The 23,157-nt window shown below is 29.2% G+C and overlaps 2 protein-coding genes and 1 long non-coding RNA gene across 4 annotated transcripts in view; 2 read left to right on the top strand and 1 right to left on the bottom strand.

The window, feature by feature from the left end:
* The first annotated feature begins 56 nt into the window (after positions 1 to 56).
* Positions 57 to 15,821, top strand: LOC105839605 (probable tRNA N6-adenosine threonylcarbamoyltransferase). The gene is made up of 4 exons (XM_012686038.3): positions 57 to 558; positions 5,729 to 6,170; positions 7,458 to 7,636; positions 15,534 to 15,821. The coding sequence occupies exons 1-4, from the start codon at positions 444 to 446 to the stop codon at positions 15,803 to 15,805; spliced, it is 1,008 nt and encodes a 335-aa protein (XP_012541492.1). The 5' UTR covers positions 57 to 443; the 3' UTR covers positions 15,806 to 15,821.
* LOC114255058 lies at positions 7,838 to 22,950 on the bottom strand. Of its 2 annotated transcripts, XR_004964210.1 has the most exons (4): positions 22,828 to 22,950; positions 21,975 to 22,226; positions 16,909 to 17,068; positions 7,838 to 9,119 (listed from the first exon to the last, which is right to left on the bottom strand). It is a non-coding gene; the product is annotated as an uncharacterized LOC114255058 (long non-coding RNA). The 2 variants fall into 2 exon arrangements; XR_004964211.1 differs by lacking the exon at positions 16,909 to 17,068.
* The window catches only part of LOC105837836 (potassium voltage-gated channel protein Shab), a 113,574-nt gene continuing 113,341 nt past the window's right edge, over positions 22,925 to 23,157 (top strand). Inside the window, exon 1 of the mRNA XM_036290393.1 lies at positions 22,925 to 23,060. The gene's annotated coding sequence lies outside the window, so the exon portion shown is untranslated. The remainder of the gene's footprint in view (positions 23,061 to 23,157) is intronic.

Raw genomic sequence — 23,157 nt, 5'->3', positions numbered from 1 at the left:
AGCATTGTCTTAAGTCTAGCTTCGAGCCGACTTGAGACTTACTTAACCAATGAAATAACAGCATTGACGTCTCAAGATCGTGCTTAAGCTGGAACTTGAATAAGATTCGACTATGAATTCCGGCCTTAAGTCTAGCTTGGAGCCGACTTGAGATTTACTTAACCTATGAAATAACAGCATTGACGTCTCAAGATCGTGCTTAAGCTGGAACTTGAATAAGATTCGACTATGAATTCCGGCCTAAATGTTAAACAAGGATAAAACTACACCTGAGGACACTCGGGTGAGGAATCTGAACCAATCTGAACGCACCCTTACACCCTGAATAGGAGCATGTTGGGGCATGTGACGCGAACAGACCCAAAGTGATTAACCCAGGCCGGTCGAAAACGCTAAAAATTTGTACTTATCACTTGTCCTACAAAATAAGAAAATTGTAAAAAATGGTCATAGCTATTGGATTTGAAGGTAGCGCAAATAAATTGGGTATAGGAATAATTCGCGATCAACACATAGTATCGAATGTGCGACATACTTACATTACCTCACCAGGAGAAGGTAACCTCAAAGTAATATTTTGTAAATACGCATTTGTATATATAATGCAAGGTCTTTAATGTCAGCAGGAGTAATGGAGTAAGGAGTAAGAGTAACAATTGACCAATTAAAAACCGAGAGTAAACGAAATGGGCAATCTCATTTAATGCGGGGTCTACAATGGCAGCAGTAGTAATGGAGTAAGGAGTAAGAGTAACAATTGACCAATTAAAAATCGGGAGTAAACGAAATGAGCAAATCTCATTTTATATTTCTTACTTCTTACTCCTACCCCATTATTCCTGCTGCCATTGTAGACCCCGCATCATATTTCTTACTTCTTTCTTACTCCTACTCCATTACTCCTGCTGACATTATTGTAGACCATGCATAAGTTTCATATTTATTAATGTAAGATGTTTCTCAAGAGATTATTTATTTTTATTTTAATTTGTAACATTACATGTCCATATTCTAAATAAATTCCAATTAATTATACTTTTACAATAAGTTTGAAAATGAAAAAAAAGTTAAATAAATTATATTATATATTAATGCCTTAAGAGGATGCTAAAGTTGTCTTGTTTTACCGATAATTTTCTGGCTCATCAATCTTTTAATTGCATTTACAGAATTAAAAATCCTTCTCCAGGATTAAAGAATAGACGATAACAAAGACAGGTCGTAACAACTTTGTAGGAAAAACGACAAAAATTTTTAAAATTGTCTGCTTCTAGTGTCGACTTGTAACAAAATGTGCCTGATGTAAAAATTTTAGACCTTGTACGCATAAATCAAGCCTGGGCCCAATAGTACGAGTGAACATTTAGGAACAACGCTACACTTTCAGATTGAGCATAGGCGTTCTAATAAAAAAGATAGTCTAGCTAGAAAATTTTGTATCTAAAAAGAGCAATCTGAAAAATTTTTTTTAATTTTTGGTATGAAATTCAATCCATAAACTGATATTAGTACATAAACTTCAATTCTGGAAAAGATTTCCGAATATATAATATAAAAGAAATACGTACAAAATTTTGTTAATAATGTGTACAAATGTTTTTACATTATCGACCTCGATCAAGTTTGACGAGCAGTTTAGTATCCTCTTAAGTTGTATTTTTGTATGAACTATCTCGGCAAAATAGCAGTATACTATCCACAACATGCCAAGAAATTTATCCCACAGTTTTGATATAGCAGTTCTGATATTGCAACTACATTAAGTATTGATTGTTCCAATTCATTAGGAAAATTACTTGACAGGTCTTTATTTGTCTTTATTTATTTAGAAAGAAAAATGGTTACACATTTACCTGATAAATAAAATTACCAAAAAGTTTGAAACAATCAGCCCTAAGCATGGTTGATACTAGGCCTGTTCTTTGTTGCTGCACTGTTGCACTGCTGTACTGCTGCACTAGTGCTCTAAGTTAGAATAAAAAAAAATATTTATCTTATTTTAACTTACTGCACCAGTGCAGCAGTTTATCCATAAAGAACAGATCAACTATTATAGCATGCATGTAGTATAATAGCTGTGGTCGAATAATAAAGATATTATGTCATACCAAATGTAGATTAGAATATTTGAATATAATTTTAAAATGTGTCATAATTAAATTATAATATCAAAATTAAAACAGCTAAAAGTTAACATTGGATATAAACAGATTAATGTTGTATTCTGTGTAATCAAACATGTCGTACAGATTTAATTACAATAAAAGAAAATAAAACGTTATTTTTTCTAAAAAGTTGGAATAAAAGAATCAAGAGGAATTGTGTCACAAATTAAGAATTTGTTTTTATTTGTAAATATGAATCATTTTTGATATAAGACGTTTATTAAAATTTTTTTCTTTATCTAAAATTTCTACATTATTCCAATTAAACTAGTGTGAGAAATTGATTCTGTGCTCTGTTATGACGAAATTTTGATTAGAATTTCTGTGTATATTTTCTGTGTGCGTTAATTTTAGTTTGCAAAAATTTGCTCATTTATCTTACATATGAAGGATTAAAATCATTACAGTTTATCTTGTAAACTACATTGGAATGTGAATTATTAGAGAATGTGTCTTTTTGTACTTATAATTGACTTATGTAATTTATTTAGTCTGATATTTAGTTTAAACTATACATATACATATTACTGAAATATTTTTGAATTTATCTTATTGGGTAAAAAAATAGTGAAGAATCTCGCCTTATTTTTAGTTTTGTTTTCGAGTTGTGTATAAAATTAATGTCAATAATCTAACGTTTATACCCATGTTTTATCTCAGATATAATACTTGCGACATGGATTTTCCACAGTACTACAACACGTTTAATTTTTATTTTCCACGTTTAAAATTTATTTTAGAAGAATTACGTTTAATTTTTTAGATGTTAAAAAAGATTTTTTTCACATTTGCATGACACCAAAATCCATGTGGTTTGCATATTTAAATTTCTATTCTTATTATCTAATTTTACAAAAATTAGATATAATAATAATCGGATTAATAGGTTTTTTTACCTTTAAAAAATTTAACTTAATTTCATTCTACATTATTCAGAAAACAATGGCACATTTTTAAATCTTTTTTGTTAATAACTTTGTTTGGATTTCCCCCGACTAAAAATTATTTACATTACTTTTTAACCATAAGAAGCCACTACAAAACATTTCAGCCCATTTGGAGGTAGAACCGTGGTTTGGAAGAATTACCCTGAAAATAATAAGATTGATATATTCACAGTTCATTTTTGATCAAATATCCAATTTTTAATATGATGGATTTAATATGGCGATCAAAAATATGTGAAAATCGTCGATTTTTTAAAATTTCTCCATGAATCTTTTCTCAAAAACTGTTTTTTGTACGATCTAGTTTATAAATTTATTTATTAGTATATATTAATGGATAAAAATTTATAAATTTATAAGGCAGTAAATTTAAAATAGTAGAAATTGTTGGTTGTTAATTATTACGAAAAACCAGTCGTGGAATAATTCTTTCCACTCCTAACTAAAAAAAGTCTTGTGGTAGGGAACTTGAGGTAGAAATTCTAGAGCCCTAGCTTATTTAGTCTTAAAACGACAAGACATTGAAATCGCATGCGAAACTAAGAGACCCTGATTGGAGGTCTATGTTAGTGTTGTGTAAATAAATAAATAAAATTTTTTTAATAAAAATGTATTTTTATGTATAATTCAAACGTATTTAAAATGTTTTTATTGTAAAAAAACAATTTGACATTGTATAGAGATAAATGATGACGCAAATGGCGGCAAAGAAAATTTCGAGAAGCTTTTTCGAGCTTTTCTCGAGCTTTTGTTCAAAAATAATTTTAAGAATACAAATTCGTCCTTTGTTATTTAGGGATTTGTTTCTGGTAACCTGCAATTTTTACTGTATCATCTAAAAATACTAAATTGATGCCGCGAAATTAAGTATTTCTATTTAATTAAGCACTATTATTTTTTTTAATTTGTGCTATATTTAGCTTTAATTTGCGTTTTCGAATTTTAAATTTCATCTATTGGTTCGTGAGTTATAATATTTTAAAAAACACAAGTGGTAATATACATTTGTCAACAAATAATTTGTTGTACTTTTTTGTGCAACAAAGATATTTTTGGGATCGTTCCTGCCCAAAGAGTTGGAACTCACGAAAGGAGTGCTGGAGAAAACCGGGTCTACAAGTCACTGAGACACTTGTTTAATAAAAAATGTTTATTTCCGTTTAAGTACAACTTTGGTATACAGATTTTAATACACGCGGCTGTCGGAGATGCCGTGTCGCGTTTCCCGCGTAGATAGGTACGATAAGATACGGTGGCATTGAGCTGACGCATTTTTCGATCGCTTGTTCAATATTTGTTTTAATAATTCGTAAAGTTCCGAGACACCTCCGCGTTTTAATTTTTATCTGAGCCATTAAGTATGCACTGATGCACAAGAACGCCTAACACCATAATTTATATTTTGGCTAATTCGCTTATTAAGACTGACCTAAAAATACAGGCAATACCGTGAATTATTATTAATTGACGCGGGTTATTTACATGCGTGGCACGTGTGATTTATTACTGACTGATCCGCCGCTCGCTAATAGGCAGTCACTTAAATAATATCGCGAAATATGCATATTGGAGGGGCAATGGGTCCTTGATCAGACCATATATGGTCATAATTGCTCACATCCGGCGTGCGGACAATATTCGCGAGCTTAGCAACAATTGCCAAATTGCAACAATTGAAATGTGGCATGATCGTTGCTAAGCTGAGGTTGATGGAATTACGGGTCATGCCTGGTGCATTGACTGGTGCGATGGCCGGCCGGCAGCGCACGAGGCACGTGTCACCTAATACTTTGCGTAATTTTGTATAAGTTGGAGTGAATGTTTCACTCACAACAAATTGTTATAAAAAATATTTAAACAAGTGATTTCTAAATTATTTTTACATTGATTTTTAGTCGAAGATATAAAGAAATTATAAACATTTTTGTGAAAATAAATCTTTTCGAAACTATTAACAACAGTAAAAATGCACTGGACATGAAATACCCTAATTAGAGGGATTAAGTTGCGGAAAAAATGTTGGAAGAATTAGGGTTAATATAAGAAATACATTATTTTTAGTTTATAAATTAAAAATCATTCAGTTATCATACCCACTATATCAAATATTCGTATAAACGTTCTACTAAACTCTACTGATAAATTTGAATATTTGTGCAATGAATTTATGGTTTTACGGGATTTAATATTATAGTAATATTATATTTATGCAGTATTATTGATGTATTGTTATGTAATATTACAGCAATTTTGGTATATTATTGCAATATTACATATGTCTTGTGGAGGGTCTTTGTAAGCATCAAAGTGCAATACCACCCTCTCCTTTCATTTCTCCTACATTTATTGTATAATCCAGATATAAGTAAAAAATTGTGAAGAATGTTTCGGACTCACAATGTTCAAAATACAATTAGTAAAAAAACGGGGAATTTTATTGCGGCATTTTGTAAATTGTAATGTTAAATTTCACGACCATCATTTATTTGTTAACATGATGTACTTTATTAAATACTTGAAATACTTTATTAGATACATTGCGCACTATTTACTGCACTTGGCTTACGAACCACGATTTTTATTTATTGTAATCTAGATAAGTAATTTTTATTTCAGGTTTTTTGCCTCGAGAGACAGCCCAACATCACAGAAAACATATATTAGATGTCTTGCAAAAGGCCTTGGACGATGCAAAGATCAATCTGAAAGATGTGGATGTTATTTGTTACACAAAGGGGCCAGGAATGGGGGCACCATTGACAGTCGCTGCATTAGTAGCTAGGACTATCGCCCAATTATACAACAAACCTATGGTTGCGGTTAATCATTGCATTGGTCATATTGAAATGGGACGTTTGATCACCGGTAGTGAAAATCCTACCGTTTTGTACGTTTCTGGTGGAAACACTCAAATCATTGCGTATTCTCAACAAAGATATCGTATTTTTGGTGAGACAATCGATATAGCGGTTGGAAATTGCCTCGACAGATTTGCACGACTGCTAAAGCTTTCGAATAATCCTTCCCCTGGATATAACATAGAGCAGTTAGCAAAAAGGCAAGTAAAAATAAGTTTTTATTCAATCACTGTTTTTTATTTCAAACATAAATATCATGAGGTTGGGTAGTAATGATTGAAACTGGTCAATAATTGAAAAATTAAATAATAAAGTTAAAAAATTAGTAACTTTTAAATTAACTTACAGTAGTTAATTTTAAAATAATTTTTACTATAACTATTGTTGAAATATATAAGCTTTAACTTACTGATATTTTTCCTACATTAAACATTTTTGTAAAAAGATATGTTCCTATATATAAACAACAATATTTTATATAAACTTACATATAAAATATTAAATTTATTTTATGATTTATGATGTAATTGTTTTGTTGTTTACAGTATCTTATGTAAAGATTACATTTTCTAATTTTAACAGTTTTTCGTTTGTAGTTTGTAACATATGTAAATTAATGTTATAAGCTAGTAAAAGAAATATTTACTTATTCAATTCTGATGAATGTTAATCATAAATTTTATGTCAGTGAAATATGATATTATTGAAATGTGTACGGTCATATAATGCATATGAATTGTTAAAAAGTGATTGAGATAGAGTATTTTAAATAGTATTTTTATCTTTGTTTAAACTGTATTATACATTCGTGATAGATAATAATAGGGATGATCTTGTGAAAAGTATATATGGTTAAAAATATATAAAAGTTAAATCTATATACTTGAGAATCTCATTAATAATGAAATCAAATTACACTAAAAGAGACAAAGATAAAATCTTTGTTGGATTTCAATACAAGCTTCAATGCGCGTTCTAGTGTTATTATATTTCGGTGATTTATGCTCAAGGGTTGACAGGAGAAATCATAAAGACATTTATTGGAGATAAATTTTTATTATAATAGATTACAGTTAAAACTACTGCAAAAATCGCATAATTGCGATATTTATAATTAGGAAAATTGCCTGAATTTTTCTAAACAGTTTTTTTTAAAAGGACAAAAAATTTATTCTCACATCTCACTCAATTTGTATTAAAGCGTAGTTGAACTGCACATCTATTTATTTATAATGTTTAGGGATTAAATTGCAAAATCTGGCTCTTTAGAAAGTTTTGCAGCTTCATAAAACATAAACAAAAAAGACAATTTGCTTATGGCAAAATATTGCTTTTACAAAATATATGTTTAATCACAATTACATCTGTACTGTGAGTAAGGAGCAGGAGATAATATTTGTTATTAGAATATTTTTAAAAATGTCATTCCTGTTAACCCTTAATGAATCTTATACACTGGATTCAATTAAAATTTTATGAATGTAAAGTGGGGAGAAACTGGCGTCATTACCATACGTCGTAAAAGGAATGGATGTATCGTTCTCTGGTGTTTTAAGCTACATAGAAGAACGCCTTTCTGATTGGCTCGATAGAAAAGAATTTACTATTGAAGATTTATGTTTCTCCTTGCAAGAGACTATATTTGCCATGCTCGTCGAGATTACAGGTAACTCATTCAGAATTTTAACACAGAAAAACTGCAAAAATATCACAGAAGAATTTTATTGTAATATTGCAACAACGGTGAATTGCTTTCTGATTTAGGGTAATGTTTATCGCTTTAGGGATTTTAACTTTCAACATACATACTGGGGGGGGGGGGTATGTGACACCTCAGCGAAATTTTATTTAATTTTATTTTCTATAATTAGGTGTAGTTTTAGACTGTTCAAAGAATAACATAAATTTATTGTAATCTTTAAATATTGAAGATATAATTTAAAAAGGAGAATCGATAAGCCACGATTTCGGCTCCCTCTGGATTGTATTGTAAAGTATCAAAAACAATTCCTTAATACGAAACACTAAATTAAGCCTAAGCGGATATGTTTAATGTGGTCATTATCTTTAAACATAGAAATTAATATTTGTAGGTACTACTACATTTTGTGCAGTACTACACATTTCGCAGTACACAATTCGCCTGAAAATTGTGGATATTATATTAGAAAATCATGAACTTTATAATATCAAATTATTTATGTACGTAAGATTGATGACAGTGAAACGAACGTAAAAACATTTCATCCAACTACTTTCGAGTGTCCAATTACTTATCTTACTTAAACGGAATGGAAACAGGAAAGAGGAATAAAGAGAATGGGAGCGGTGGAAAGAGAAGAGGAAGAGCATCAGCTACATTTCCGATTATTAGAGCCTAATTCAATATATAATACATAATCTTTTAGGGCAACAAAGTCTTTTTTTTTTGAATGGCAATTTAATGACAATTCTGGCAATTTTATTTCAAATGTTGAAAAGTTACACAATATTTCGGCCGATTTCTGGCCCTTATTAAGTGTATCTACAATTTACAAAAAACGTATAAATCACGGAATAATTCACAAAACTGTCATTACAAAATAAGAGATTTTAATTAATATCAATACTTGCTTGTATAAATTACGTTGATCACATCGAATATTAATCTATTACAAATTCGCAAAAGTACATTAAGTGTTGTTTTGGGATACGTGTTGGAAAGTATGTCTGTACTCCACAACTTTTGTCATTGGAAAGAGGATCGTTGAAAGTGAGAATGTCAAGTTTAACAACATTAATACAATAACATAAATTAAAGATATGGTTAAAAATAACTAGTCAGAAGTAATTACACAATTCTTATAAATATGTCGTACATAGCATTAAGATTTTAAGTATCTTTTTGCAAATTGATGTTATTAAGATTATCACTAATAAGCCCAATAATCTAATTAAATCGTGGCATACGAACGGGATTATTGATGAGGGTGGTACTTACAGGTTTTTGAATTGCACCAACGGTAACTTACCAAGATGCTACAGATTACTTACCGAACATCCACAAACCTCGGTCAGAGGCAGTGATTCTGTCTCTGACTACTGCACGTTACAGTCGGTTTTAACGCTTTGTAGAAACTGCTGGCTTTTTTTGCTTGTGTTAATATTGTCTGAAATCAACATATGTAGTTTATAGTTTTTTTTACAATACGCATATCGATTTATATTGTTCATAAATTACACGTTTTCCATCGGTTTTGATCTTTTACATTTCTCGACAAGATTTTTGACCATAATTTTGGACTGTTTTTGATTGTATTATTTATTCGTTCACGCTTTAATTATTATGACACAGTTTTGTAGACGATATGCATGGTTTTTATGGATATTCAATCGGCATCATTTTCTAAATGGTTAATTATATTTTCGTTTGCGTTATTTTACTCATATTTAATTTCATAAATATTGGTAATTTGGCACGATTGAAGAGAACTATGTATAGTCGAAACGTTTCGAAATTTGTTTAACAATTTTAACAGTTGTTTTTAATAGCGTTTATAATGATATATTTTTAATTTAATAAATTATATTATATTGTGAAAATTGGTATTAGCTCGACATATTAACCTGTTTATCTTATTATTTATGTTGTTAAACTTGACATTCTCACTTTCAATGATCCTCTCTTTCCAATAACAAAGGTTGTGGACGTACAGACGTGCTTTCCAATATGTATCCCGAAACAACACTTAATGTGCTTTTGCAAATTTATAATAGATAAATATTCAATGTAATCAACGTAATTTATACAAGCAGGTATTGATATTAATTAAAATCTCTTATTTTGTGATCGCAGTTTTGTGAATTGTTCTGTGACTTATACGTCTTTTGTAAATTGTAGATACACTTGATAAGGACCAAAAATCACGTCTATCAAGCTGGAAGAACAAGGTCGTCGAAAATGAAAAACAATAGTATGAGAATTAGGTGCTTTTTAGATGCTATTTAGGTGCTCTATTCAAAAATTAGGTGCACTTCTCGTTTTTTCGGAAATTAAAATTATGCGTTGTACTGCCAGCTTGACGTAAGCTAGCAGCGCACCCAACTAATATCACTAAAAGAAAAGCCCTAAAAAAATCGAACGGGTTCCATAATTAGGTGCTTTTTAAGTGCTTTTGAATGGTCAAGCTCTCGGAGTCGTATCTCTACCCCTTCGTCCAAAAACACCTCCTTAAGGGGATACTAAACTGCTCTGTTTTATCATTAATTTTCGGACACCGAAATCTTTTTATTGATTGCATGGAATTGAAAATCCTTCTCCAAAATTAAAATAAAGATAATAACGCGGTGCGCTGCGATCAATTTCATACGAAAAACGAAAGAAAGTTAAAAAATTATAGTTTTGTTATCGACTTCAGTAGTCGACTCGTGAAAACATTGGCTGCGTATAAAAGTTTTAGACTTTGTACGTATAAAATAAGCCTGGAGCGCACTTGGCATTTCAGCAAAGAACAATACTGTGCTTTTAGAATGAGCCTAGGAACTTTAGAAAAAAAGTTTTCGGTGTTTAAGAGGATCCTATCTGTTTTATCGTCAGAATTGTACAATTTGTTCCAATGTACAACTTTTTATTGCATTTACAGAATTAAAAATTCTCCACAATTAATTCTGGAAAAGGATTTCGAAATCTATAAAAGAAATACATACAAAATTTTGTTAATAACGTGCCCAAATGACTCTACATTATCGACCTCGATCAAGTTTGACGAACAGTTTAGCATCCTCTTAAACATCGGTATCAAGAGAAAAATGCTATAAATAATTAAAATAAAAAATTAATTTATATACAGAAAATAGGTTTTAATTGAGTGCCTTATTAATGTACCACCAGCGAATTAAATGTTCACCCCTTAGTCCAAAAATTCACCCCCTACAGTATGTCGCTTTTAGAATATGACGATATGGCCAAATCACCTAAAAAACTAAATAACAAAAAAAAAATCTCCACATTTAATAATGTATGTCAAAAATGAGATACAGAATATTTGAAAGCTTATAATTTCTTGTCATTAAACCCCCCTGTATGTATATTTGTATAAAGTACTTTCAGATTTGATAGATGAAAATAGTTTAATTATATTAATTTTGTAAGCTAGTATTAAGAGCGGCATATTGTAGGGAGTGGATTTTTTGACTAAGGGGTAGATCACTTATTTCGCTGGTGGTACATTAATAAGGCACTCAATTTTTTATTTTAATTATTTATAGCATTTTTCTATTAATACTGATGTTAAGGGGGTGTTTTTGGACTAAGAGGTAGAGATACGATTCCGCGAGCTTGATTATTCAAAAGCACCTAAAAAGTACACCCAATTGTTAAAGCTTTTTGGTTTATTTAGGAATCTTCCTTCAGTGACATTAGTTGGGTGCGCTGCTAACTAAGGGGTGGATCACTTAATTCGCTGGTGGTACATTAATAAGGCACTTAATTAAAACCTATTTTCTGTATAAATTTATTTTTGTATAAAACCTATTTTCTATATAAATTTATTTTTTATTCCAATCATTTATAACATTTTTTCTTGATATCTATATTGTTAAGGGGGTGTTTTTGGGCGAAAGGGTAGTGATACGACTCCGCGAGCTTGACCATTCAAAAGCACTTAAAAAGCACCTAATTATGGAACCCTTTCGATTTTTTTAGGGCTCTTCTTTTAGTGATATTAGTTGGGTGCGCTGCTAGCTTACGCCAAGCTGACAGTACAACGCATAATTTTAATTTCCGGAAAAACGGGAAGAGCACCTAATTTTGGAATGGAGCACCTAAAAAGCACCTAATTCTCATGCTATTGTTTTTCATTTTCGACGACCTTGTTCTTCCAGCTTGATAGACGTCCAAAAATCATCTGACCAAAACGTAACTTTTTAACTTTTGAAATAAAATTGCCAGAATTGTTATTAAATTGCCATTTGTATATTTTTCAATCGCTGGCAACTTAGAGATTTTCATTTGGATCATTCTTTTTACCTCAGATTCAGTACGATAAAAGGCGATCAGTTTTCACGGTTTTGCAATCATATGTGTCGTATGTGTGTGCTATCTGACTGCAAAACTTATTTCATTATCATCGTCAATTTTACGTACAAAAATAATTTTATATTACGATATTTCTGATTTTCCAATATAATATCCATGGTTTTCGAGCGAGTTGTGTACTGCACAAAATACCCACACAAATACGAATTTCTATATTTAAACAAGATAACGATCACGTTAGACATGTCCGTAGGCTGAAGACAGCTTAATTTAGTGTTTTATGTATTAAGAAATTATTTTGGATAATTTACAATAAAATCCAAAGAGGGCCGAAATCGTGGCTTATCGGCCCTCTTCCTTTAAATATTATAATAAAAAAATAGGTATTTGTGTGATATTAATAATAATAAGTTGGTAAGTATCCGGATATAAGTACTAGATCATTGAGATGTTTATTTCAAACACGGGTCTAAAAACGCTTAGTTTCTGAGATAGAAGAAATTGTAGATAAAAATATAGAATATGGGAGGCCTCACCAATAACTTTGATCTTGACGTATATTATCAAGGTCTCGCTTCTGAGTAAGTTACCTTCACTCTTAGTCATTCTCAAAAGGTTTTAGCCGTCACTCGCAATTTATTAAAAAGTTATAATCAAAAAGAGTTTTATAGATGCATTATATATTTTTCAAAGAAGAGTTTATACAAATAATAGAGAAGATGATAATATGGTCACTCATATTATCTTCGTTATTAGCTAAGGAATTCTAATAATTATTTATGATATTATTTGTTTAGTAGCCTGCCATTATACATATAGTGACGCTAATATGACAAAACACAACAGTAAACATTTTTTATAAGGGATTTTTACTTTTGAGAATTTAGTAACTTTTTTAAGATACATTTCAACATTTAATCCCTTAAAAACCAATGGCAAAAATCGTTGTCATTTAGGACTTGGCCCAAAGAACCAGAAAAAGACAAATATTTGTCATGAAACATTTTACTATACTCAAGTTTAGTTGCGTTCCAAATAACGAACAAGGGTTTTTCTAAATGTTTTAAGACTCGCTGAACGCAATCCCATAGTCAGTTTTTCCATTTTTCACATTTTAAATGAAATCCGATAACTCAAAAAATAAATTGTTTTCAATTTTTGGTGAACCTTTGTCATGAAACATAACCAATTTGGAGCCCAAAAAATCAGAAAATAACCATTTCCGATATGGTTTTTGTACTAAATACGAATTTGATATCAAGATTTCAAAATTTGAAATGGTTGATCTAATATGGCGGCATCCAAATTATTTTGAAAGAAACGCAAACGTATCTTTACGTTGAAAATTTTTTAAGGAAATTTACCCAAATAAACATGCTAAATCATTTTCATCTTTGACATTTACTAATACACTTATTGAAAATGTACGTCTTTTTACTAGCCAGTATTTTTTTTAATACGAATATTATCGTGATTCAATTCGTCACATTGCATCCGCCATTTTTAATTCCGCAATTTTCACATGAAATTCATAATCAGTACCTCAAAAATCTTATATGAATTTTTAATGGAATCCGATACATTTTTATTTTTAGTTCTTTGGGATCATGAATTTGGCTCAATCCTTAACCTATTTCTGCCTAATCGTCCATTTTTGACACTTGCGTATCTTGGCCCCACAAGAAGGAAATCCCATAAATACATTTCTTAATACTTTAAATTATAATAAAATTGCCAATTAGGTCGAATTTACCGAGTCTAAGTTATTATTTTTTATATATGTAAGACGTTCCACATCAAACGGATCACCCGTGTGCCCAAAAATTGACGCAACAGAAATAAACGTTCAAGGTCTCAAATCATTTGTCTATAAAAGTACTTTTTGAGGCAGCGTGGCAGAACTTCAAAGTCACTATGACGGCGCCAATATGGTCGTTCAATATAACAAAAATCACGAGTCACCCTAGTATATCGTGAATAAAAATTTAGAAATCGCTTGCAATTGAACCAAATCGTGTATTCTTAAGTTTTTAGGTTGCCATTTATATAAAACGCAAATTTCAAAATGGCGGATTTAATATGGCGGTCAACATGAACGGACACATTTCTACTTATGTCGAGATGACTTGAATTGCCCTAGAATGATTTTTGGCGGTTTTTTAGATTGATTATTACAAATTAGTATTCAGTAACTCAAGATGGCGGATTCAAAATTACAGACGTGTGAAGCGGCTTATTCCGACTTAAAATAACTCTAATGGACTTAAATGCAATCGATTATTCAGTGATTTGAAGTAGTTTTGAAGGTTGTAGATTTCTATAGCAATTTGTGATTAAAATTTAAAAATTAAAATAGCTGATTTAATATGACGGTCATATATTTAAAGACGAATTTTGAATTTAATAATTAACTAAACAGAATTAAAGAAGTTTACCCATGGATTTTTTAGTCTAATGATTAAAAATTTATAGTAAGAATTTGAGTTTAACACGAATTCAAAATGGCGGATTAAATATGGCGGTTATGTATAAAGAGACATTTCTATTTCTCTAAAGATGACCCAAAAAAGCACTGATTAGTAATCGGTGATTTCTTAGATTTACAAGCAGATATTTCCCAGCCTTTCTACTGCCTCAAAAAGTACATTTTATATATGAATAATTTGAGACCTTAAACGTCCTCTTTTTGTTGCGTCAATTTTTGGGTACACAGGTGATACGGTTCACGTAAAACGTCCCATATATAAATTTAAAAATCGACCAATTAATTTCATATCGAAATTGTTTCAAAATAAAATATAAAATATCTCGCATTAATTAATAATTATTAATTTTGTAAAAGCTTTACCTTTTAGTACTTTCATATTTTATGTGCTTAAATGTAATACAAGATTTGTATAAAATTGTTTACAAGTAATGATTGTTGATGAATCAGAAAATGTGCACGCGTATACAAATATCTATCTATGAAAAATAGTTTTCGTAAATTTCGTATGTGTTCAAAGTATTGTTGCAACATTATTAAAATTATATTGTATATATACATATCTTAACCTTAGTATGCCAGACTTTTTTGCTCACATAGATGTCGGCCCGTTGGATATGTTGATATAATAATAATAATAAATAATATTTATTTACTTCAGCAAATTACATGCCAAGAAGGGGACTTGGTTTACATAATACTTCTATTACATTCACTCTTTCATCCGTCCATACACTGAAACCTAACTCCTAACTTGATATGTTGATATACAATTTTAGTGTAACTGTTATTAATTCATAAAACTTTGTTTTTTATGACAATTTTAAACAGTAAACTAAGAACATCAGAAGTTGAATTTTATTATATAATTGTATAAGATTGTTTAAAAGAGTGTTTCTATGATTGATGGAATTCTCGAATTTATGACTGGCGTCTTATAATTAATTTCTGGAGTATGGAAAATTGTTACAATGTAGCAAAGTACTGCAAGATAGTGTGGAAAATAGATATATAATTCTCACGTTTTTTCGTCTTTTGTATTTACATTGAATAATATTGCAGAACGGGCAACGGCACATGTGGGATCAAACGAGGTGTTGATTGTAGGCGGTGTAGGATGTAACAAAAGATTACAAGAAATGATGGGTGTCATGTGTAAGGAAAGGAATGCGACTCTTTATGCAACGGACGAGCGGTTCTGCATAGATAATGGTGTTATGATTGCGATTGCCGGATTGCTTCAATACAAATGCAAGGGTAATACTCCTTGGATGCAAACCACTTGTGTTCAAAGATATCGAACGGATAATGTGTATATACCTTGGAGAAAATAAACTATTTTTAAGAAAATGTTTTATTGAAATATTTACATTTTCATTATCAATATTTTGATCGGATATTATGTGAAATATTGTTTTATATTCTGTTCAACGAAAGAATATAATCGGAGAGTATTTATTAATGGTGCATCAATTTTCTCTATTTTACCTGCTTATGCGTGTTCCGATTATATTGCTGAACAAAATATAGAATTTAGTTTATTTTTTATATTAAAATATTTTAGTTTAAACAATACTTTTTAAGTAGAAATCGATCCATGAAAATGTTAAACATAAACAAAGAGAATGCTATTTTTGATCAAAGCAGAAGTGTTTAATAATAATTTGGCGTGAATTTTATAATTTTTCAGTTTATACTAATTGCGCGCTGAATATTTATTGCTCCTGAATCTTAGCATCAATACTAGAAAAGAAAATGGTAATATGACCACCCATTTACATTTTATACAATCACTTGGTTAATAATCAATATTTTGAGTTGAAACTTCACGATTATATTCATCAAAGTGTTGTTCATTTTTAAATTCAAAATTATAAAATATTTATTATATTATATATTATTTATAAACAAAAATAATACGATAAACAGGTCACTATATCGAGCCAAGACAAATTTTCCTAATACATTATAATTTATTAAATAACCATTATATAATTATAAACACGACTAATAACACTGTGTTAAAAAATGTTCAAACGTTTCGACTATACTTAGTCCTCTCCAGTCATAATAAATTGCTAATATGTATGAACTTAAACATAAATGAAATAATGGACACGAAAATATAATTAAACAGTTAAAAACAATGACCATAAAACAGCGCATTTCGTATTAAATGTGTCATCATAAGTAAAAATATGAACCAATAAATAATACAATTAAATGAATAATAAAATGAAAAATAATAAAATTTTTTGGTGAGTCGATTTTCATCTTAAAATAAAACTGTAAGATCAAAAATGATGGAAAACGTGTTTTGAATAACATAAACTGATATGCGTATTGTAAAAAACTTATATATGTTGATCACAGATCCTAAAAACACAACGTTAAAACGAACAACACACAAAGTATTTGATAAAGCGCTAAAGTGTACCGTTCGGTAGTCAGAGGCAGAATTCTTTTGGTTTTTTGGTAGAATAACGTGGTGATATTCATTTTGCCCGAACATGTCAAAACTAAGTTCAAGTATAATGATCGCTAAAATCCGCGTTATATCATTTGTTGCGAATAATCGCATGATGATATTTTTTTGTCTGAAAATGCGAGAAAAAGAACTAAAACAGATAAAAGTGTGATTATTGCGAAGAATCTAATCGTACTGATTTATCTGGGTTAGTTTTGCCTTAACAATGATTAATTTTTGCCTTTTAATGGAGTAAAACAAACGAGACAATATATATGCACACATACTGGCTGTCTTCCGAAATGCGCTGAAAGTACTGACAGTACTGTTGCAGAAATCAAATTTTAGCCGTTCCGAAATTGAAATTCGAACACATTTGCAGTATTATAAATGTTGGCAACTCTTTCTCAGTACAATTAAAAGTTGTAAAACTTGTGAAAGTGATATTAAAATTATGAAAAACTTAAATACAATTGTAATTATTCATCAAAAACAAACGAGACAATATATATGCACACATACTGGCTGTCTTCCGAAATGCGCTGACAGTACTGTTGCAGAAATCAAATTTTAGCCGTTCCGAAATTGAAATTCGAACACATTTGCAGTATTATAAATGTTGGCAACTCTTTCTCAGTACAATTAAAAGTTGTAAAACTTGTGAAAGTGATATTAAAATTATGAAAAACTTAAATACAATTGTAATTATTGCACAAAGTATTGCTAATTTTATTGAAAATTATTATGAAAATTCGTCTTCAGATGAAGAAGTATTAAATATTTTGAAAGTCCTAAAAGGAGAACCGATAATATTAAAATCTAGTATAAAAAATTATGTTGAAAATGTAATAGCTTTCCTTTCAGATAAAGGATATAAAAAACACTTTAGGTAAGATATTAAAGTAATTAATGATTGAATATATTTTAATTATTAATTATATAATTAAAAAAGAATTGAATACAACCTTTCTTTTTGTACAGAATGTTAAGAGGCATTTAACTTTCTGTGAAATATTATAAAGCCATAATTCTAAATAAGTACGTGATAATGATCAAAGGCCAAGACGAAATATTATCAATCCAGGAAAACAGTTATTAATAACTATGGACACTTGCAACGCCAAATTCTTATCAGTAAAATATAATTATTTATATAAAATATAATATTAATACTAATGTAGTTTTGTTTATATATATATATATATATATATATATATATTACTGTAATGTATTATCATTATTATTTATTGTTATTTTGTTTAGATCTGTATGTGATTGTTTTAACGTCGGTAACTGCTTGGCAAGCAGTAAAAAGAGTTGAATATGCTCTCGTGTAATACTCTTTGTATTAGATTTTATAATGAGTAATAATTATAATGTTGTTATAAGAAGAAAAAAATTCGAAAAATTTTGTTTTTATGAATACAAGTAGACTATGTTTTTAACTTATACATTTAAGAATTTCTTATTACAGTGTGTAAATATTTTCTGTTGTATTAATAAAATTATGCAGGGTATCTGATAAAAATTTATGGAACATTTATGTTTGAGCAGGTAGAGCGCATTAAACTGAGCAAAAAATCCTTTACCGTTTTTCCATTTTCGCAATAGTTAACGAGTTATTGACTTATAAAATTTGCTATATTAGCCCAGCCTACCGCAAGCGTGCCGAGTGAGCGCGCGGCGAGATGCGGCTACCCCCCGTCCTTGAGCCTTGAGGTTGTTACAACAAGCAACAATGGCGACGCGTAACCCTGGATTCTCCTTTTGAGTTATGATAGTTTCTTGCTTTTTTTTAAATGAAAATATTTTCTAACAACAGAAAGTAGGTGTGTATGTGTACATACATGTGTACCGAAAAATATCAATCTTAATGCTTAAAGAAGCGATTACTAAATAGATTTTTTTTTAAATAAATAACGATTATATTTAATAAAAAATATATTTTTTTATCATAGTCTTAAACGTTGTAAATTATTATTATAAATTAAAAAAAAAATTTGTTATGTGCTCGAAAAAAAAATTTATACTTCTTCAAAAAACATTACAAAATTTTATCGATTAAAATCAAAATAACAACCAAATAAAATTTTTGTTTTGTCTTCATATTCTTAATTAAAAATTAAATAACTAAGAAATTTATATTTTTATTAAAATTAATCCCTGTGATAATTTTTATAGTAAGTGGTAAACACGAACCAAGGAAGCATTATCGAAATTTTTATTATGTTTTTCATCAAATTACGATAGTATTTACACCACACATATGATATAATTCTCTGAAATTTCTTCTCACAGTTCGTGGTTACCATTGTAAATAATAAATCATACATAATTTTTCTATAAAATTTTCTCCGTGTAGATTTACGAATATATGAATTTATAAAATGTTTGAAAGCTTATAAAAAATATTTATTTAAGTCAAGAAACTTTTAGTATGTAATTGTATGTTTGTGTGTGTACATACAATCGCGAGCTAAAGAATAATCATTTTCTCTTGGATTAATTTTATTAAAAATATAAATTTCCTAGTTATTTAATTTTTAATTAAGAATATAAAGATAAAAAAATTTATTTGGTTGTTATTTCGATTTTAATCAATAAAATTTTGTAATGTTTTTTGAAGTATAAATTCTTTTTTCGAGCACCAAAGGCACTCCAGGTTCCCTTTAAGTTACATAATCTTATTTTTCGGATTTCTACAATGTTATTAATACATTAATTAAATTCAAAGTTATATGATTAAAATATAAATAATATAAATAAATAGTTAACAACAATAGAGTTAAAATTTGTCGCCAGTAATGAATAATCAAAAAATGATAACTCCGTTTTGGTGGATTCGACCCAACTGGCAATTTTATTATAGATTAAATTGTTAAGTACAACATTTTGATTTCGATTAAGTCTCAAATACAAATTGATAAAAATTTCCAAACATTGCAGTCAATGCACTTGTGGCCGCAAGTCACGGATCATACAATACGTAAATGGACAAACAATTGAATAATAAATGAATAACTGAATATAAAATATAATAAATCTGAAATTAAGTAAAGAACAATTAAAAACTTATATGTTTCGTACAGTGGATGTTAACAACTCAAAATATAAAAAATAGAACGTGTGAAAACTCGAGTCAGTATAAATTACAAATGTAAAAAGAAACAAATATGATGATAGTTATTATATAAAGTTTAATGTATAAGAACTGGAATCAATATAAATTAAAAGTGTAAAAAAAAAGAAAAAATATACTGATAGGTCTGCACGGCACTGATCATATTGTACACAAAATAATTGTACACAATCAGAATATTCTACACAAATATATTGAACACAAAAAAATTGTATTTGGAAAAACTGTACAAAAATTATCCCGGAATTAAAAATTGCATACGGATATATTGTGCGTAGAAAAACTGTCCATATATCAATGTGCTATTTTTAATTCAAGGATAATTCTTGTGCACAGTTTTTTCACGTACATTTTTTTGTGTACAATATATTTGTGTAGAATATGATCAATGCCGTCTGCACAGTTCTAGGTACAAAAAGAAACTGAGATGTAGCGGGCCCGTGAAGGGTAAATAGACCAAGAATGATTATATAGATTTCATAAAGTTATTGTACATGGAATTTAAGTTCTCTGTAACTTGTAAGACCGTTAGTATTCTGTTTAATAAAAAACATTTCCGCTATTTCACGTTTTTTTGTGCGTTTCTCGTTATGTAAGATCTTTAGAGAAGACTAATTCCAAAAAGCATGATTTTAATTAGTCTTTTCCAAAGATCTTGCATAACAAGAAACACAAAATAACGGAAATGTTGTTCATTAAACAGAATACTAACATTCTTAACTTACAAAAAAAATACAGTGAACTTGAATCCCATATACAATAACATTATTATAAAATCTGTATAATCATTCATAGTCTATTTACCCTCCTGGGCCCGCTACATCTTAGTCTCTTTTTGTATCTAGAACTGTGCAGACTTATCAGTATATTTTTTTCTTTTCTTTATACTTTTATAATAATTTATATTAATTCCAGTTCTTCTACGTTGTACTTTATATGACTTATCATATTCGTTTTTTTTACATTCATAATTTATAACGACTCGAGTTTTAACACATTGTTTTTCATATTTTAAGTTGTTAACATCCGATGTACGAAACAAGTAAGTTTTTAATTGTTTTTTACTTAGTTTCAAACTTATTATATTTTATTCAGTTATTTAATTATTATTCAATTGTTTGTCCATTTACGTAGTGTATGATCTGTGACTTGTGGCCACAAGTGCATTGACCGCAATGTTTCTTTAGAAATTTTTATCAATTTGTACTGACTGAAAAGGACCTAATCAAAGTCGAAACGTTGTACTTAACAATTTAATCTATAATAAAATTGCCAATTGGGTCAAATCCACCAAATCGGAGTTACCATTTTTTGATTAAATAAATAATATTTATTATTTATTAATAAACCTTATATTAAATTCTAAATTTATCGCACTATTCTGCCAAAGTAATAATCGTCTTTTTAAATTTTATTTTATTAAATTTTATTTATAAAGTTTTTTCGTATAAATATTTATTAATTTATTAGGTTTGATTAGGTTTAAGAAAAGGTTTGATTACATTAATTTTAAGTAAAGTTTTATTAGTTTTATTAGTTTCACTACAAGTTACATGATTGTATAAGTTACAATTTATAATTTTATCGTGTATTTTAGATGTGCGAATTAGAGTTAAAAGTCTGGTCTTAATTGCAAATGATTATATATAGCGAATACCGTTGCTAAGAATTGATCGCCGTGTATTATTTGTAGCAACCTTCGTGCTATTCCTGAATATATCTCTTCGTGAACCATTGTGAACAAAACTCAGCGAAAAATATAATTTGGTTTTACGAGAAATAAAATAATTGAATAAGTTTTTTATTGAAGGAATAACTTATGAAGGAATAACCGATGGTAAGCATTGTCTACTTTTACGTGTTTTCTACTAAACCTTATTTGAGTTTCAATACTGACCTTGATTCTATATCGATCGGTCTATTAATTATATACGAAACATTTTCTTAGCATATACTATGTTTTATCGATTTGATCCTCATAAGAAATGGCAACGCGTTGGCAGAAAAGATATCCAACTGCGAAGTTTGCGAATGTAGAAAATACATTTTGATGCCTAGGTGATGAAATCGTCTGAGCCAGAAAGTTTCAGTAGGGGAGAAACACAGATGTAAACGTCAATCAGGTACTTGGGTGGTTCTTCGTGGAACACTATATAAGCGAATTGTTGATAAAATTGTAGACCTATACTACATTCTTATTAATATGTAATATAATATATTCTAATTAATATGTAATATATAAATGTTCATACAGAAACAATGTTAATGTTGAATTGAACAATGTTAAATTTTAATGTTTTAATTTTTTTATACACAGAACTGTATACTGTTATAAAATTTATAAATAAGTTAAACATATGTTACGTATAGATTTTTATATAAAGAGCAAATGAATAATTGTGATGAAAAATTATAAATAATTAGTGATGATTTATTTGATTAATTTCATTAATTATGAATATGTATTATAATACATTCTTATTAATATAATGTTTATAAATACTGTTAATAATCTTTAAACGATGTTAAATTTTAATGTTCTAATTTTATGTACTTAATTAACTGGCTATAAGAAACAATTAAAATATTAATATTTAAAATTACTCGTGATAAGTATTAAAGGATTTTTTTTTCAAATTTGGGCTTTATTAAAAAGTTTTAGGAAAGGAGAATAAAGATTGATAATATTTTTATTTTCTAAAACAAATTTTCCAGACTAACACAATCCAAATTTGGGGAAAAATACCAACCCAATGATTCTGAGTTTTCCTGCACGCAAAGTTCGCTTTTACTTGAAAAGCACTACTTCGTCACTGGAGTGGAGTGTGCGGGAGACGACGCACGACTCGAAGCGCAGGGTAGCTCGGGATAATCGCTCAGGCAGGCGCACCGGTGGCTTGTATCCAAGTAGTAGTGCCTCTGTCGGCACCAACAGACAGTATAGTGGCAGAGACTGTACCATTCATCTTCACTATTATCAAAAGTACGACGGTAGTAAAAATACGGTGGTCGAATGTTTTTCAATTATACGGTTTTCTCTTTTTTTTTTGTCGTTCTGATCGTGCTAATATTAATAACGT

Source organism: Monomorium pharaonis, chromosome 7 (genome assembly GCF_013373865.1).
Source record: "Monomorium pharaonis isolate MP-MQ-018 chromosome 7, ASM1337386v2, whole genome shotgun sequence".
Taxonomy (NCBI): Eukaryota; Metazoa; Arthropoda; class Insecta; order Hymenoptera; family Formicidae; genus Monomorium; species Monomorium pharaonis.
This window is presented reverse-complemented; position numbering and strand designations above follow the sequence as displayed.

Coding starts and splice junctions, on each gene's coding strand:
- LOC105839605 (XM_012686038.3), top strand. CDS start 444: ATGGTCATAGCTATTGGATTTGAAGGTAGCGCAAATAAATTGGGTATA. Junction 559..5,728: donor CATTACCTCACCAGGAGAAG/GTAACCTCAAAG, acceptor TTTTTATTTCAG/GTTTTTTGCCTCGAGAGACA. Junction 7,637..15,533: donor CATGCTCGTCGAGATTACAG/GTAACTCATTCA, acceptor ATAATATTGCAG/AACGGGCAACGGCACATGTG.